Genomic DNA, 15,560 nt, shown 5'->3' on the forward strand with positions numbered 1-15,560 from the left:
CATCAGGCAAGTGGGCATAAGAACCATCTCCTGACCTCGGAGTGGTATTATGAGAATGCAGGGAGAAACCCTCAGGCATTCAGCACAGTATTTCCAGGTATTAAACCTATAGTGCAGGTGGTTAATAAACAGGACCCAGAACTTGATGACATAAATAACAAAAAGAGAAGAAACTATTCCAGTGAATCTTGATTACCAGGAATGTTCAAATAGTCCACCTAGTTGATTGACTTCTCTAAATGGGACAAGACCGGCCAGAGAAGAAAACAAAACCCATATACATTGTCAGTGGGGGCGGATGTAACCCAGAGCCGGGGAGGCCCAAGGTCATCTTACTGAAGACAGCCAGGAGAACTTGCGCAGTCACACAGCTGGACTTGGAGAGGCTGTGAAAAGAAAGCCTGGTGATAGGAACCACCCAGGCTCCAAGTCTGACCTGTTATTGCTTTAGGATTTATCTTCTGCCTTCTTCCCAAAAGGATCAGAGGCAGATTGTGGGAAGAGTCACGTACTCAGCAGACTCATTTAAATAAGAATATGAGAATCAGAGGAGTGTATAGAGGGTGAGGTACCAGCTGAGATCCGTTGCAACTGAAAATAAAACTTAGCTCTGGGCATCCAGACTGAAGGCAGAAAAGCAAACCGGTAGACTGTCATTAGTGGAAGAATCGTAATCAACTGGGAAGGTACATTTTTACAGACTTAAACTTGAAATGTTACCATCAGAAACCAATCCTGGGAATTTATGCATTTGATTACCTCCCACCTCCCAGACTCCTAAAATAAGCTTTAGCGTGCTGTTTTCCTCCTCACGGGTTTGCTGTGTGACCTGGAGCCAATGCCTCACCTCTGGGTATCTCAGGTTCCCCCTCCTTTAAAGGGAGGGATGCGCCTGCCTATTTATGAAAAGGAATGAAGGAATCTTTGTCAGCATTAACTGAGTGCATACTAACCTTCAAAAGCCTTGTGTACATCATCTCACTGAAATCTCCCAATAACTATAAAAGGCAAGCCCTATAAATACATTACAGACGAGCTCTCTGAGATTCAGAGAGACAGAGACAGCTGATACTGTCACAAAGCTAAAAAGTGGAAGAATCAGAACTCCATTCCAGGCTTTCATGTTACCAAGGTGCAAATTTAACTGTTAGACTTTTGCACTGCTTTTGTGTATCTCAAGCACGTAACAGTTCCTGGCATATAGTAGGTACTCAGCATACTTGTTTCCTTCCTCACTCCTTCCTTTTCTCCTGAAGTAAAATTATGTATGTAAGGAAGATTGTATGTCTACTGAAATATTATTAGTATCTTTTATTTATACAGTTTCTTTTCCTTTAAGGAGATCACACTACTTATTTTCTCTACTAATTTCACCAAAGATCTAGCTATCATTGTGTATTATATCATTTATTTTACAAATGAGGAACTAGAAGGCAACAATCTGCTAGGGTGACATGCCCAGAGTCATATGGAAGTCACTGCCAAAACCAAATAAAAACCTTGGTCCTCTCTACATCTAAATCAGCCTTTATCCTCTCACATGACACAACCTACATAATAAAGAACAGATCATTCATTTTTTATCTGGAAAACTACCAAACGTATAATTCAGTAAGGGGCCCCATGACCTTACCACCTTGTCAAAGGGAAGAAAGTATATAAAAAATGAGGTTTGCAGGAGCAGACGGATTTGGTCCGTCAACTTTCTCTTGGATTACACCCATTAACCGACATAAAATAATGCAAAATATAATGTAACAGATCCCCACGTCTTTGGAAATTCAAGTTAAACTCACTGATCTTTCAAAACTTATATACAATGCACAAGGGCAGCCGTTAACTCGAGTGGGGCTGCAGAGGAGTACATGATGTCAGCGAGTTCTCTGAAAGAAACATATGATCCACAATTGGGCCACTCTAGAAGAATCCAAGTCAGCAACGAGCATTTAGGGACATCAATTCACAGCATCACAGCATTCTGGAGCTCCAGAAGGGACCCGGCAGACCACTGAGAACAACGCCTTCATCTTGTGCATGAAGAACCTGAGGCTCGGGGCGGCGGGGGGAGCGGGGGGCAGGTAAGTGGCTTTGCCAAGATTGCACAGACACAAGAGCAAGAATGAAAAACTTAGGCTGCTGACTACACCCATCCCACTTGAGTCATGCTTCTGATGGCCACGAGTACACCTAGCACTTTCCAGAATTACCCACCTATACATTGAGCACAGAAGAGCCTGAAATAGGGTAATAGAAAAACTCAGAATTCAAATTCTGGCCATGTGATCTTGAGCAAGTCCTTTAACTTCTGTGAATTTTAATTTTTTTCATCTATAAACTGTAGGTAATAGTAAACTCCACAAATAAGCTGCCAGTAATATAAACAATGGGCCCGCACAGTCCTGAGTCACACAAAGGCCAACATTAGGTCCACATACAACTGGGAACACCCAGCACAGAGGCTGGCACGTAACACGTTTGTAGAAAATTTGTTAAGCAAATCAATGAACTAACCAAGCAAACAAGTACCGGACTTGAACTCGGGTCCATTTGCTTCTTATATAGCTCCCAATTCATATGATTTCAAAGCAGAGTGTTATTTCTGACTTACAGAGGCCATTTTCAGGCAAAAAAAAGCAGGAAAAAAAAAGGTCTGCAGGGAAGTTCTTCGACTCTTCGGTGCTGCTGTTAATTCTTGTTGCTAGCATGGGTACATCCTGAGGCTCCAGAATCAACTAAACCTGAGCTTCAGCATAAGCTGTGTGACCTCAAAGACACACACATTCTCTGAGCCTGAATTTCCACACCTGGGGAAAAAAATCTACTTTACAGAGGTGGTGTGACAAACGCAGTGATCCAGAAAAAGGAATACAGAACGACGGGTGGCACATGACAGGTTCACACTCCACTTCCCTCTAGTTACTGGGGAGCTTCATTCATTCCTTTCACTTAGGTCCCTGCTCTGATGTCGCTTCCTTCTTGAACATTCCTACCTACAAATAAAACCCATAACACTGACTATCCCCTTAGCCTGCTTATTTTTCTTCATAGTCCTTACCATCCCCTGACATTATGTGTTTATTTGTTTACTGTGCCTGTTGTTGTTCAGACACTAAGTTGTGTCAGACTTTGTGACCCCATGGACTGCAACGCACCAGGCTTCCCTGTCCTTCACCATCTCCTGGAGTTTGTTCAAACTCATGTCCACTGAGTCAGTGATGCTATCCAACCATCTCATCCTCTGACACCCCTTGCTCCTCCTGCCCTCAGTCTTTTCCAGCATCAGGAAATCTTTTCCAGTGAGTTGGCTCTTCCCATTGGGTGGCCAAAGTATTGGAGCTTCAGCTTCAGCATCAATCCTTCCAATGAATATTGAGTTGATTTTCTTTAGGATTGACTGGATGGATTTCCTTGCAGTCCAGTGGACTCTCAAGAGTCTTCTCCAGCACAATTCAAAAGCATCCATTCTATGATGCTCAGCCATCTTTATGGTCCAATTCTCATATCCATAGAGGACTACTGGAAAAACCATAGTTTTGACTATACAGACCTTTGTTGGCAAAGTGATGTCTCTGCCTTTTAATACATTGTTCAGGTTTGCCATAGCTTTCCTTCCAAGGAGCATGTGTCTTTTAAAATCATGACTGCAGTAACCATCCACAGTGATACTGGAGCCCAAGAAAATAAAATCTGTCACTGGTCAAACCCAGGTCTCCTGCACTGTAGGCAGATTCTTTACCATCTGAGCTATGGGTTTCTTTACTATGCCTACCTGACTATAAAATAAGCCCCAGGAGGATGGGGACTTTTTCTTGTTGGTGCTATTTACTGTTCATCTCAACAAACAGGAAAGGGCTTGGCATGTAGTTAGGGCTTAATAAAAATATTTTGTTGAGTGACTGAATGAATTCAACACTTACTTGGGGTTTGCTGGGCTTCCCAAGTAGCGCTAGTGGTAAACAACCCACCTGCCAAGATGTAAGAGAAGTGCGTTCAATCCCTGGGTGAGGAAGATCCCCTGGAAGAGGGCATGGCAACCCACTCCAGTATTCTTGTCTCAAGAATCCCATGGACAGAAGAGCCTGGTGGGCTATAGTCCATAGGGTCGCAGAGTCGGACACAACTGAAGCGACTTAGCACACACTAAGTCCTAGAATTAGACTACTATAGTGGCCTCCCAACGATACTCTCTGGGTCCACTCTGTCCCCCTACATTTCATCTGTTAATCAGCAGCCAGAGAGCTCCTAAAAAGTCAACATCAGATCACTCCTCTGCTGAAGGGCCTCCAGTGGCTTCCCACTACAATGACAGCAAGCCCACGCTACGCATCAGGGCCTGTAATGCCTAGAGCATGGGCCTCTCACCAATCCATCCCCCATGCCACCACTGAGACACAGTGGCTTTCTCTTCATCAAATATGCCACGGTCTTATCATTTTTCTTTTTTAATTTAAAAATAAACATACACTTTATGCCTTTGAAACTCTTAAGTTCTATATGTTTACATAACTAACAATATTCTGTTCTTTCTTATACCTAACATTTTTCAATAAGCGAGGACTTATGGGAAAATGACTCTTCCAGAAATTTGGGTTAGAGATTACAAGTGTCGAGGTCTTTCCAGACTCAGGGCCTTTGGGCTGTCTGTTCCCTCTGCCTGGAAAGCTCTTCCCCTAGGCTGCCTTGTCCTCATCACTGAACTGTCGGCAGAAATGTGACCTCCTTGTGAAGCTGTCCCTACCACCATCACTCTCAGCAAGTTGCTCTCTATTGGATCACACTGCCCTTTCTTTTCTCACAGCATTTCATTATCTGGAATGACTTTATTTATGAGTCCTATCTTCCCAATAGGAATGTAAAATACATGAGGACAAGAACTTTGTCAGGTTTACTGCTGCATCTGAACAATAAACTGGATCTCAAAAGATGCTGGAGCCGGCCAGGGTGAGAGATACAGGTAAAGTACGCCATCAGACTAACAGTATCATGGAGTGTTGGTTTCCTTCCAAAGATAGCTGCCCCATTACATCAAAATATGTGAATGTCAGCCAGACTTACTTGGGAATGGGTACCCGAATTAGCGTCCCCTCCACTTCTGGGTTCAGATTCATTCCACTTTCTCTTATAGCCTTGATAGCTGCAGCTGTACACTGAAAACCAGATCAAAAGGTAAACAGAATTAGTAAATAATTATTACCAGATGCAAGCCCTCTGTCGATAACTGGCAACCCATCTTGGCAGAACATGGAAACATTTAGTTCTGTTACCAGTAAGATCAGGAAGTTACATTGGTGTAGAGTGCTTTGATCAAGCTGAATAGCAAACTATGTCCACTCCTGGTACCAGTGTATTGCGGGAGGGAAAAAAGGCATAGAGGAAAAAATAAAAAGAAAACAGCTCTGCTTCTTTGAAAAGATTTCAATGGTTTGAGGCAACGCAGATCAAAACCACAATAAATTCTCAAGGGAGGGGGGCTGGTCTGTGCAAAGATTGGTGTAAAGACAGCTGAAAGACTTTATACATTAAAAATTCCAGTTGACATTTTACACTCAAAATATACCAGTGCCGACTGGAATGAGTAAATAAATTTAACTCACTCACATCTATGCTCACACCAACCTCACTTGTGTTTTGGCATGAGCAATGAATCTCTGCTGCTGTGCGTGCCAAGAAAGGAAGCGTGGAAGATCTCAGTTCAAATCCCCACTCTGCTAACCATGTGACCCTGGGCAATAAGCTTGACCTCTCTGAGCCTCCGTGTAGTAGTCTGAGACCCTGCAGTACTGTACCTCAGGGAGGATTAAATGAGGGACATGAGCCATGCATCGTCCTCTGTGTCTGGGTGCCTGTAACACCCAGGCAAGGGGCGCTATTACATAAGCATATTCAATAAAGAGAAGAACGCACAAACCCCCGAAGAATGATGAGCTGATGTCATCGCTTAGCTGATGCACTGCTATCTTTCTTTTCCTCTTTTTTTGTGCCTGTACCATGAGGCATGCGATGTCGGATCTTATTTCTCCTGAATAGGGATCGAACCCATGGCCCCTGCAGTGGAAGTGCCAAGTCTTAACCACAGAACTGCCATCGAAGTCCCTCTTTGTTTAAAAAAAATTTATTTCATCAAAATATAGCTCTTTTACAATGTTAATTTCTGTTGTACAGCAACATGATTCCGCTATACACAAAGATATTCTTTCTCACATTCTTTTCCATTATGGTTTCTTACAGAACACGGAGTATCATTCTCTGATGCACTGCTGTCCTGAGGTCCATCCGGGTCTCTTCTGACACAGCCTTGCTCTCTATCAGGCAAGGTGGCACACTGGTACACTGCCGTCCCAAACTGCCTTATCTCAACCTTAAGCAACATTATAACCACACCTGGTTTGCAATTCTACCGCATAAGAGAAGGCAGTGTGGAAGAGAGAATTCCATTGGCATGACAATGTGCCATTCATGAAAACAAGGCCCCTGATTTTCAAAAGAATTTTAGGTTTGACCAGAGCCAATCCATATCGCTTGGATTCAACAGAGCCAATTCCCAGCCTTGAGTTCCTCCCTAGACTTTCCGGTTTAAATAAATGGGGTTTGTTGCACACCTATTTTATTTTTTCAGGTTGGGTTTTGTTTTAAGGGAGTGCCTAAAAAGCTCATCCATTTCATGGTAAAATGACCTGAATTCTACAGGGACATAAGATGCTATTGTCAGGTCAAAAAGACAAACCAGCCTTCCACAAGAAGACAAATCATGCCCCTGGGCTACAGAATTTAACTGTGCAGCCACTGCTTAAAATGAGAAACTCTTAAAATGTACCTCTAACCACAGACTACTGGAGCTGGAAGGGATCTCAGACATAACCAGTACAGTCCCTTCCTTATGTGTGCAGGGACCTGCTGGTAAACGTCACACCCCTACCCAGAGACACAGTCCCTAAAAGCCAAGAGCAACGGAGTGAAGACCTGGCCCATCACGCTTCCGGTTACTGGCAGTGTTAAGAGGAGGCTCAGCTCCTCAACTCTCCATCCAGTGACGTTCCTTAGTCTCTCTTACCTCCCAGATCCACTAGCTCAATGTATTCAGTAACTATGGCACAGGGAATTTGATTCTTTTTTTTTTAATAGTCAAAAAGAATTTGGAACTAGGTCTGGTGTATAAAGCGTATGGCCAAGGTAAATAAAAGAGCTGGATAAAGAAATGAAATTTTCCTCTACAAGAGAACTACCAACTTCCTTAATAAAATGAAACACAGACTTCTAAAGTTAAACATAAAGGGAGGGGCTTCCCTGGCAGTCCAGAGGTTAGGACTCTGCACTTCCAATGCAGGAGGCGCAGGTTCTATCCCTGGTCGGGGGAACTAAGATCCCACATGCCTCTCAGTGTGGCCAAAATATAAATAAATAGACTAATTAATTAAAAAATAAAAATTTTTTTAAAAGGGAGAATCATCACTTTGAAGGACTGACCTGATTTCAAGACTCCTAATCTTTTTCTGAAGCTTTTCACTGACTTGGCTGGACCACCCCGCCACCACCACCACCTCCACTTTCCCTCCACAGTCTGGCCCAAGTGTTGCCACACAGCCTGCCTAGGCAAGCATGGGAGCACCCACCGCTGCTTCCAAGCTGGGCAGGAGCTACAGCTCAATATTTACACCTTCACTGTCCAAGGCTCAGTGCCAAGGATGCAGTGATTGCTCAGTAGAAGCCTGCTGAATAAGTAGATTAATATGTATATTAAAGCACTGGCTCAAACCTGTTAGAAAAACTCTTCATGTTTATACCCCTTCCCAAAAGCCTTATTTTGTACCATTTTATACCTGTTCTGTGTCCTTTCGCATGCAGAAAAAATGTGAACCAAGACTGGTTTCATTTGCCAAAAAAAAAAAAAAAAAAACCTACTGAAAGAGGTAGTTCTGAAATACATACATTTTAGTTTGATATGGAAGAATACAGAAACTCAGGGAATTACCGTCATTTTCCCAACATGACTTCTGACCTATTCATGGTTCAGACAAAAAAGCATGCATTTCTATCACATTTCCACCTCTTAGCCTTTACCCCTCACCGAAGAGATGCCCGCCAGCGCCCCAGTGCAAACAGACGCCCTCCAATGGCAACAATGACCCACTGGTTGTGGCTGCTTGGAGTACTGTGTCAAGAAAGATCACCATGTGGTGTTAGGCAGGACCGAGTGCTGTGATCAATTAGCAATGTCTGCTATTACTGCGTGCATGCACGCTCACTCAGTAGTGTTTGACTCTTTGGCACCCCAGGGACTACAGCCTGCCACGCTCCTCTGTCCATGGGATTTTTCAGGCAAGAATACTGGAGTGGGTTGCCTTTCCTCCTCCAGGGATTCTTAAACTAATAAATCCAATTCATTCATGTCTATACTCACATCTTTGTGCATGTGTATGCTACAGGACAAAAGACGATGAAATTTTTGTAGACAGGTGAACAAGTCCTTGACAATCTGGGTTCAAGTCAACAGCTGATTTGCAGAGACTCAACAAAAATACTTGTGGAATTAAGGAACAGATGGTGAAAGGAGCACAGGATTTAGAGTCAAACAGACCTAAGCTCAAGTCCTGGCTCTCCTGCCACAGCATGAATCTGTGGAAAAATTCTACTTTCCTAAGCCTCAGTTTCCTCCTCTAGAAAACGGACTTAAGTCTAACTTTAAAGAGTAGCTGTGCTGATCACAGGACACAAAACACGAGAAAGCAATGCCTAGCAGCCCTGTACACACTCAACCCATCTTTCTTCCTTCCACAGGAGCAATAAAAGAGCCTGCAGAATTTTTTTTTTTTTTCCTCATTTGCCTTGCTCAAATCATGCTGTGGTCTGTTTTTGTTTTTTTTTTTAAACTCCCTACTTTCCCATCATTAAGTCTAGCTGCAGGCAAGTTTATGGAAGGTAGTAACTTGTGTCTATCATTTATCAAGCAGGACACATGCTCAACAAATGCAATGCAGTTTTTTGTCCTCAATGCATTTAAAAAGATTATGCATGTAAATCTGTATTGTGTCTCTACGGCATGACACAGAAATGCTCAGGTTTGAAAAGAAAGCCAGGCACATGTGAAACAGAAAGGAAGTATATAAACACAGAGAGGATTAGCTCAGCATTTTGAAGCTATAAACCTGGGCACTCCATGGACAGCTTCTAAACCAGAGGAAGGAAATGTTTAGTTAGAGCTATTTGTTTAATATATACACCAGATGAGATAAAGGAATTCAAAAGACAATGTAACTCACACTTCCTCACTCTGTCCTTGTAAGGAGCCTCTCTACTAAGGCTAACTGTAGATGTGTTTTGTTTTGTTTTTTTCCAAAACTCACAGAATTTCAACTTGGAGAAATGGCAAAGATGCCTTGCTTGGAAAAGGAAGATATCTTCCAATTTCCTAAGAAAAAATTAAGCTGTTAATACCTCCTCCTGCCTCCTAAGATGCTCTGGTGGCCAATCAGGTGCTTCTTCTGTGAATGCCATTTGCTATTTAATAACAGAAGTGGCTGGCTCTGAAAAGCAATCTGCCTGATGAGGTCTTCAAGCTGTGTAATTAGGAGGCTGTTCCCTAAATTGGCCCGCGGTGCCTGTGGGATCAGATGAACAAGGCGGAGAGGCCTCAGTGGTTCAGAGGGGCCAGAAGGGGAAAGAGCTAACAGTTCCCTTTCTGTCCATTTCTCTGCTCCTCGGGAACACCACGAATGAGTGCCTCCCTTCCATCAACCTAATGACAAGTATTCATCCATTTGAGGGAAATTTACTGGGTGCGTCCATGTGTCAGGCATGGTGTTTGGTGCTGGACAGAATGAGCAAGTTGGATATGATTCCTACATTCCAAGCTTATGATCTAATGAAAGGGAGATGGAAAACTAAGATGTAGATAAGTGCATAACTGTTAAGTACAATGAAGAAAAATAACTGTGCTGTATAAAAGTGGTTAAGATAGAGGAATAACTGAGATTTTGCGTGGACTAGGAAAGACTTCCCTGAGAAAGCAATATGAAAGCTGTGGTCCAAAATACGGATAGTAATTAGCCGGACAAGAGTGATCCATGCAAAGGAAATAGCATATGCAAAGGCCCTGAGGATATTAAGGGTTTGAGGAACCGAAAGGCTCGTGGGCAGAGCAGCATGCAAGGGTGACAGTGCACGAGAGTGGGGTGTCTGCAGGGACAAGCAGGGCCGTTTCACACGAAGCCGTCTAGGCCACAGTCATCTCCTTAAGGATTACTTGAAACCGCTGATGAACTCAGTGCCCAGGAATGACATAATCAAAGAGATATTAATATCTTTACAAGTTCTCTCTGGCTGAAGTATGGAGAACACGACAGGGGAGAAGTGAGTAATACCCCCACAAATATGGGCACATCAGCTGCAAGAGCCCCCTGATTTGAAAGTCTACTCATATCAAGGGCTTACTCTTGTCTCTAACCCAGTTTTGTCAAATCCAGCAGGTTCAACTTTGGTGTCTGTCTTTGGGCTAGAATTACTGAAAGAGACCATCAGAATAGAGACTTCAGATGCCTTCATCTCACGTGAACAGATGAGGAAATGGAGACCCAGAGAATGACACAACCTACATAGCCAACTGGCGAGAGGTGGGACCACATTCCAGGTCCTCAAGGAGTCCCAATCCAGGTCACTTCTTACTGTACCAGTAAGGAATAGCCTATTTATCTTCCTCAACCAGACTTAAAATCACAGCCTCCAGGTTGCAATGATCTAATGCAACCCACCTTCCAGCCCTGGAAGCACTGTGCTCTGGGCAATATCCCAAACGAATGTGAGTTCCTGGAAGGTCTGCTCCAAATAGGGCTTCCCTGGTGGCTCAGACGGTAAAGAACCCACCTGGGTTGGGAAGATCCCCTGGAGGAGGGCATGGCAACCCACTCCAGTATTCTAGCCTGGAGAATTGCCATGGACAGAGGAGCCTGGCGGGCTAGAGCCATGGGGTCACAAAGAGTCAGACACGACTGAGTGACTAAGCACAGCACAGCACAGCCCTATTCCAAACAACGTGAAGGTCATGAACTGGTGGCCCACGGGCCAAATGTGGCCCATCAACAGACTCTGTCACAGACTTAAAACACACCGAAAAAGGGAATTAGTTATCAACATTCAGCAAAGATAGAAATTGGGGCTATTGGCTTCTTCTGTAAATAAAAATCTTAGTATCTGGTAGTATCTGATTACCAGGTCTACATTTCTGCCTGGGAAGGATCAGCAGCAACTGGGCAAAGGCTGCTCCCTTCAGATAGGGCACACACTCTACAGTTTACCCCTGCCCCTCCAATTACCCCACTGCCACTCCTGTTTGTCTTAGCTGGGACCTGTGTCAGTATTCAAATTACTTTCCTGGACTCTATAGTGTTTGAGTAAAATAGAAAAGGAATCTAGAAAGAGGAAGAGAGCTTTTCTTATCCTTAAATTCCCTTTGTTATGCCTTGTCTCTTGTTTCACCCCAAAGTGAAGGGAATACTTCCTCCTGACTCGCTGTAGTCTCCTGCATTACAAGGGAGACCATGGAGAGGGAGCCCTTGAGCAAGGCCACCTTACCTCTGGGAAGCTGGCCATATTCACCAGTATCAGCTGTGGCGACTTCATGGAGATCTGGCTGATCTGGTTGAGAGCAAGCTTCCCATCAGCAGTCACCACAGTGATATTATCAAGGGATCCTAAAAGGAAAATTAAAATTAGAATTCAGAAGGACTTTTAGTAACCTCACATCTAAGTCTCTATCAATTCAGATTCAACTAATGTTTAGAAAAATATCAATAACCTCAGATATGCAGATGACACCACCCTTATGGCAGAAAGAGGAACTAAAGAGCCTCTTGATGAAGGTTAAAGAGGAGAGTGAAAAAGCTGGCTTAAAACTCAACATTCAAAAAATGAAGATCATGGCATCTGGTCCCATCACTTCATGGCAAATAGATGGGGAAACGCTGGAAACAGTGACAGACTTCATTTTCTTGGACTCCAGATGTTTACAGAAGCAGTGGTGCCGTGTGCTGGAAAGAGCTTTGAAATGTTGACAAAACTAGGTTGAAATTCCTTACCAGCACCAGAGTGGCCAACAATCCTGATTTGCCTGGTCCTGCATGGTTTCCTGTGACGCAAGACTTTGAGAGCTGAAACTGGAAAGTGTTGGTCACCCTTCCAGCTATGTCACCATTTACTAACATGAAACCTCAGGCAAGTCAGTCACCTTCTCAGTACCTTGGTTTCCAACTCAATTAAAATACTTTACGGGATTAAAGTGCCAATTACAACTCAATATAAATAAGCAAATATACAATAGACACACACAAAAAATAAACATAAAAATAGGCACCTCTTACTTAGCCCTTTTCACAACTAGCCTGTAACACTGTATCACTATATCCACTTTACACCAGAGAAAAAAACTTGGGGAAATAAAATGAGCCAAATCACAGAGCTAACAAAAGGAAAACCCAGCAAGAGCCAGCCCCAACTTAGGTGTGCTTACTTTCAACTCTGATCAAGTCTCTTTCCCTTATCAGTGGGAAACTTGAGTTGCACCATTCAGGAATCCCCAGGGAGCTTTTAAATTTAGATTCCTGGGTCCCACTCACCAGAGATCCTGATTCTGTAGGGGCTCAGGAGCCTGTGATTTTGGGGGCGCTTATAGTTTTCTTTCAAGATGACCACATGATTCAGACATGCAGCCAGGTTTGGAACTGTTACCCCATACCACCTCGATTTTGGCATTTAGACTCCCTTTAGGAACAACAACAACAACAAACCCACCAATTATTACCACTTCACTGATACCCTGGATCTGAGCTTTGTCCATATCTGAATTAGGGAAAACCTTTGGCAAAGTTTTCTTGTCAATAAGGCAAGTATATTGTTATAAGACAATAAAAGGGGCATTACTCAAATTCCCTGATTTCCTATGCAAATGAGAACTAGAAGAAAACTTTACCATTCATTTTAAGAATCACTCGAGAACAGCTCATTCTGACACACTGTGTGGGGGGGGCAGGGGCGGGGGTGGTGGTGGTGATAGAGGTGTCAGTCCAAAACAAATTGGGAGTTGTCCTAGCAAATTGTTAGGATAATGCAGTTCCACACTACGGCCCGAAGATCTGATCTGAAGCACAGTACTCAACTCAATTCAATGCCATCACAAGTTAGAAGGCTGTTGACGCCACTGGCTTCAATCTGGAAAAGTCCATGATTCTGAAGACCAATGACCTGGGTTCAAATACCAACCCTGCCACTTCCTGAACTGTGTGACCTTGGGAAGGTCTCCTCAACCTTTTGGGCGTCTGTTTCCTGATTTCTAAATGGGGCATTAAAATCATACTTATCTCACTGGGTTGTTATGAGAGTTAAGAGTTTATGGAAAGCCCTTATACTGTCCTGGCATATACAAGGGCCCAATACACGCTATTATCATATGTCTCAACTTTCCCCTATATTTTAACCAAACTAACCTACTTACAGTCTCTCTAATAACAGTCCATTCTGTCTTGCCTTAGGATCCTCAGCATATATTTTTCCTTCTACTAAGGATACCCTTCTATGCTCAGATAACTTCTGCTCACTCTTGAACACTCAGCTATCATTGCATCTAATCTCAGAAATCCTGTCTGACCTCTTAGATTGGATTACAAATCCTTTATGAGCTCCAGGATCCTACACACAAATCTGTAATAATGATGACCCATCTTTACTGAACACTTCCTAGGGCAAGACATGGGTCTAAATGCTTTCTATAATTTATTTGCTTTTATTATCACAATAAACCTGTGAGACAGTTCCACCATTTTACAGATGTGGAAACTGGGGCACAGAAAATAACTTGTCCAAGGTCACAAGAGCCCTTAATGAGGCCTGAATTCAAACCTACACCTGATCAACTCCAAAGTCATGATCTTCACCATTCTGCTTTGCTTCGTGGTTTCACACGTTGGTTTACTTGTCTATCCCTACACACTAGGATCTAGGCTCTTGGAAGATGGAGACAATGTCTTTTCTCTCTGAATCTACAGCACCTATTAAACAGCATGGAATAAGTGCTTAATAATGCACTGATGAATAAATAAACATATGTATGAATGAATGAATGAGAGGACAAGAATGAAGAAACAAACCTGTATTTTAGACAACTATTAAAAGCAATCAATTCTGTCTTCAATCTTGGAGACAGAAATTGCTGGTAGACAGACAGAGGTATAAGTGGAAAAGTGTCTGCTGGTTCAGATAGTACTGAAAGATGATATGGAATAATCTGGCAAAAAAAAAAAAAAAGTAAAATAAAATGAAAGACTGGCTAAGTTCAGCCTGTTTCACCCAGTCTCTTCATGGCCCCAAGTTCTACACAGAATGCTGTACAAACATAACCCTGAAGAGAAAGAAGCAAAGAGGAAATGCCAGCGGGAGGCCTTTTGAAAATGGATCTTAATTCAGCCTTCCTGATTTGCCGTAAGAGCCTCTACCACAGAAGTCCCAACGTGGGCTTTTCACCATGCAGTCGTGGTGGTTCCCATTCCCCAAATCCTTATCAACATAAGGCATCAAATCCTTTTCCCTCAATCTGTCCCCAGCGAGCATCTCCCTCAGCCTCACTCCTGCCCCTCATTTTTGCAGAGGTTAACATTTAACAAATTACACTCCCAACCTCTTTCCAGGCCCATCATCTTTTTAAGTTCAACAAGAGTGGAGCTTGCTGGCCAATTTGAAGTATCACATTTCTCCCTGAGCTCCTCTCAAACTGCTCTCTGGTTTCGGCTGCAGAATGTTAACAGGCCAGAAAGCACAGGGGAGACAAAGCACTTTATCAGCTTCATACCTAAAATAATAAGCAAGTTTAAAATAAACAGTTGGGAGAGATTGAATGGCACGCTCTACTGTCAGCAAAGGCAGAAATGCCCCAGTCCAGGGTTGACAAATGATAGAACGGTCTTCTGGTTTCACATTGGAGCTCATCTCTGATGTTTCTGCTGGTGTTTATAGATGGAGCTATAGATTTTTCACTTAGTTTTCTTAAGAACAAGTTCATGAAATATTTTCCAACTTTCTTATGAACTATCCCAACCAAGATGTGAGCGGGAGCAGCCCCAGCTCCCACAGATATTTTCCGAGGGGGTCCAGGGCTTGACTCTAGGATGATGACAATTTCCAAAAGGCCAATTTAATAGCAATTGGATTTTTCCTGCCTGCCTGCACCATTAGCTGACAACTCACTTCTTCCATCACATCTGCAAACAGTTCTCCTAGACAGTTCTGACATTTCCCACTTAGAAAAGCCATTTTCAGGAAGTTATTAACCCAAACGGAATCTTCCTGGTCAAGCCCAGGGGTATAGAAATGTCTCAGGTGGGCATGTCTGCAGCCAGCTGGTCCCCAGTAAGGGATAAGAATGGCCAATTCGGACAAAAAATGGACAAATCAGACCAAATATTTCAGTTACTATGAGACTAAATACCTACAAGTTTTTAGAGTACAGTAATAATTAAAGTCCCATTTTCTGACAGTATGATTCCATGAGAGCAAAGATCATACCTATTTTTGTTTACTGT

At 43.1% G+C, this 15,560-nt stretch overlaps 1 protein-coding gene across 3 annotated transcripts in view; it reads right to left on the reverse strand.

Annotated features, from left to right (window-relative positions):
* The window catches only part of MRRF (mitochondrial ribosome recycling factor), a 55,056-nt gene that overhangs the window by 27,500 nt on the left and 11,996 nt on the right, over window positions 1-15,560 (reverse strand). For all 3 annotated transcript variants that reach the window (XM_069582551.1, XM_069582550.1, XM_069582552.1), the window contains 2 exons: window positions 11,566-11,684; window positions 5,056-5,147 (listed from right to left, as the gene is read on the reverse strand). In XM_069582551.1, coding sequence (XP_069438652.1) covers window positions 5,056-5,147; window positions 11,566-11,684 — 211 coding nt within the window. The remainder of the gene's footprint in view (window positions 1-5,055; window positions 5,148-11,565; window positions 11,685-15,560) is intronic.

Source organism: Ovis canadensis, chromosome 3 (assembly GCF_042477335.2).
Source record: "Ovis canadensis isolate MfBH-ARS-UI-01 breed Bighorn chromosome 3, ARS-UI_OviCan_v2, whole genome shotgun sequence".
In the NCBI taxonomy this organism is placed as follows: domain Eukaryota; kingdom Metazoa; phylum Chordata; class Mammalia; order Artiodactyla; family Bovidae; genus Ovis; species Ovis canadensis.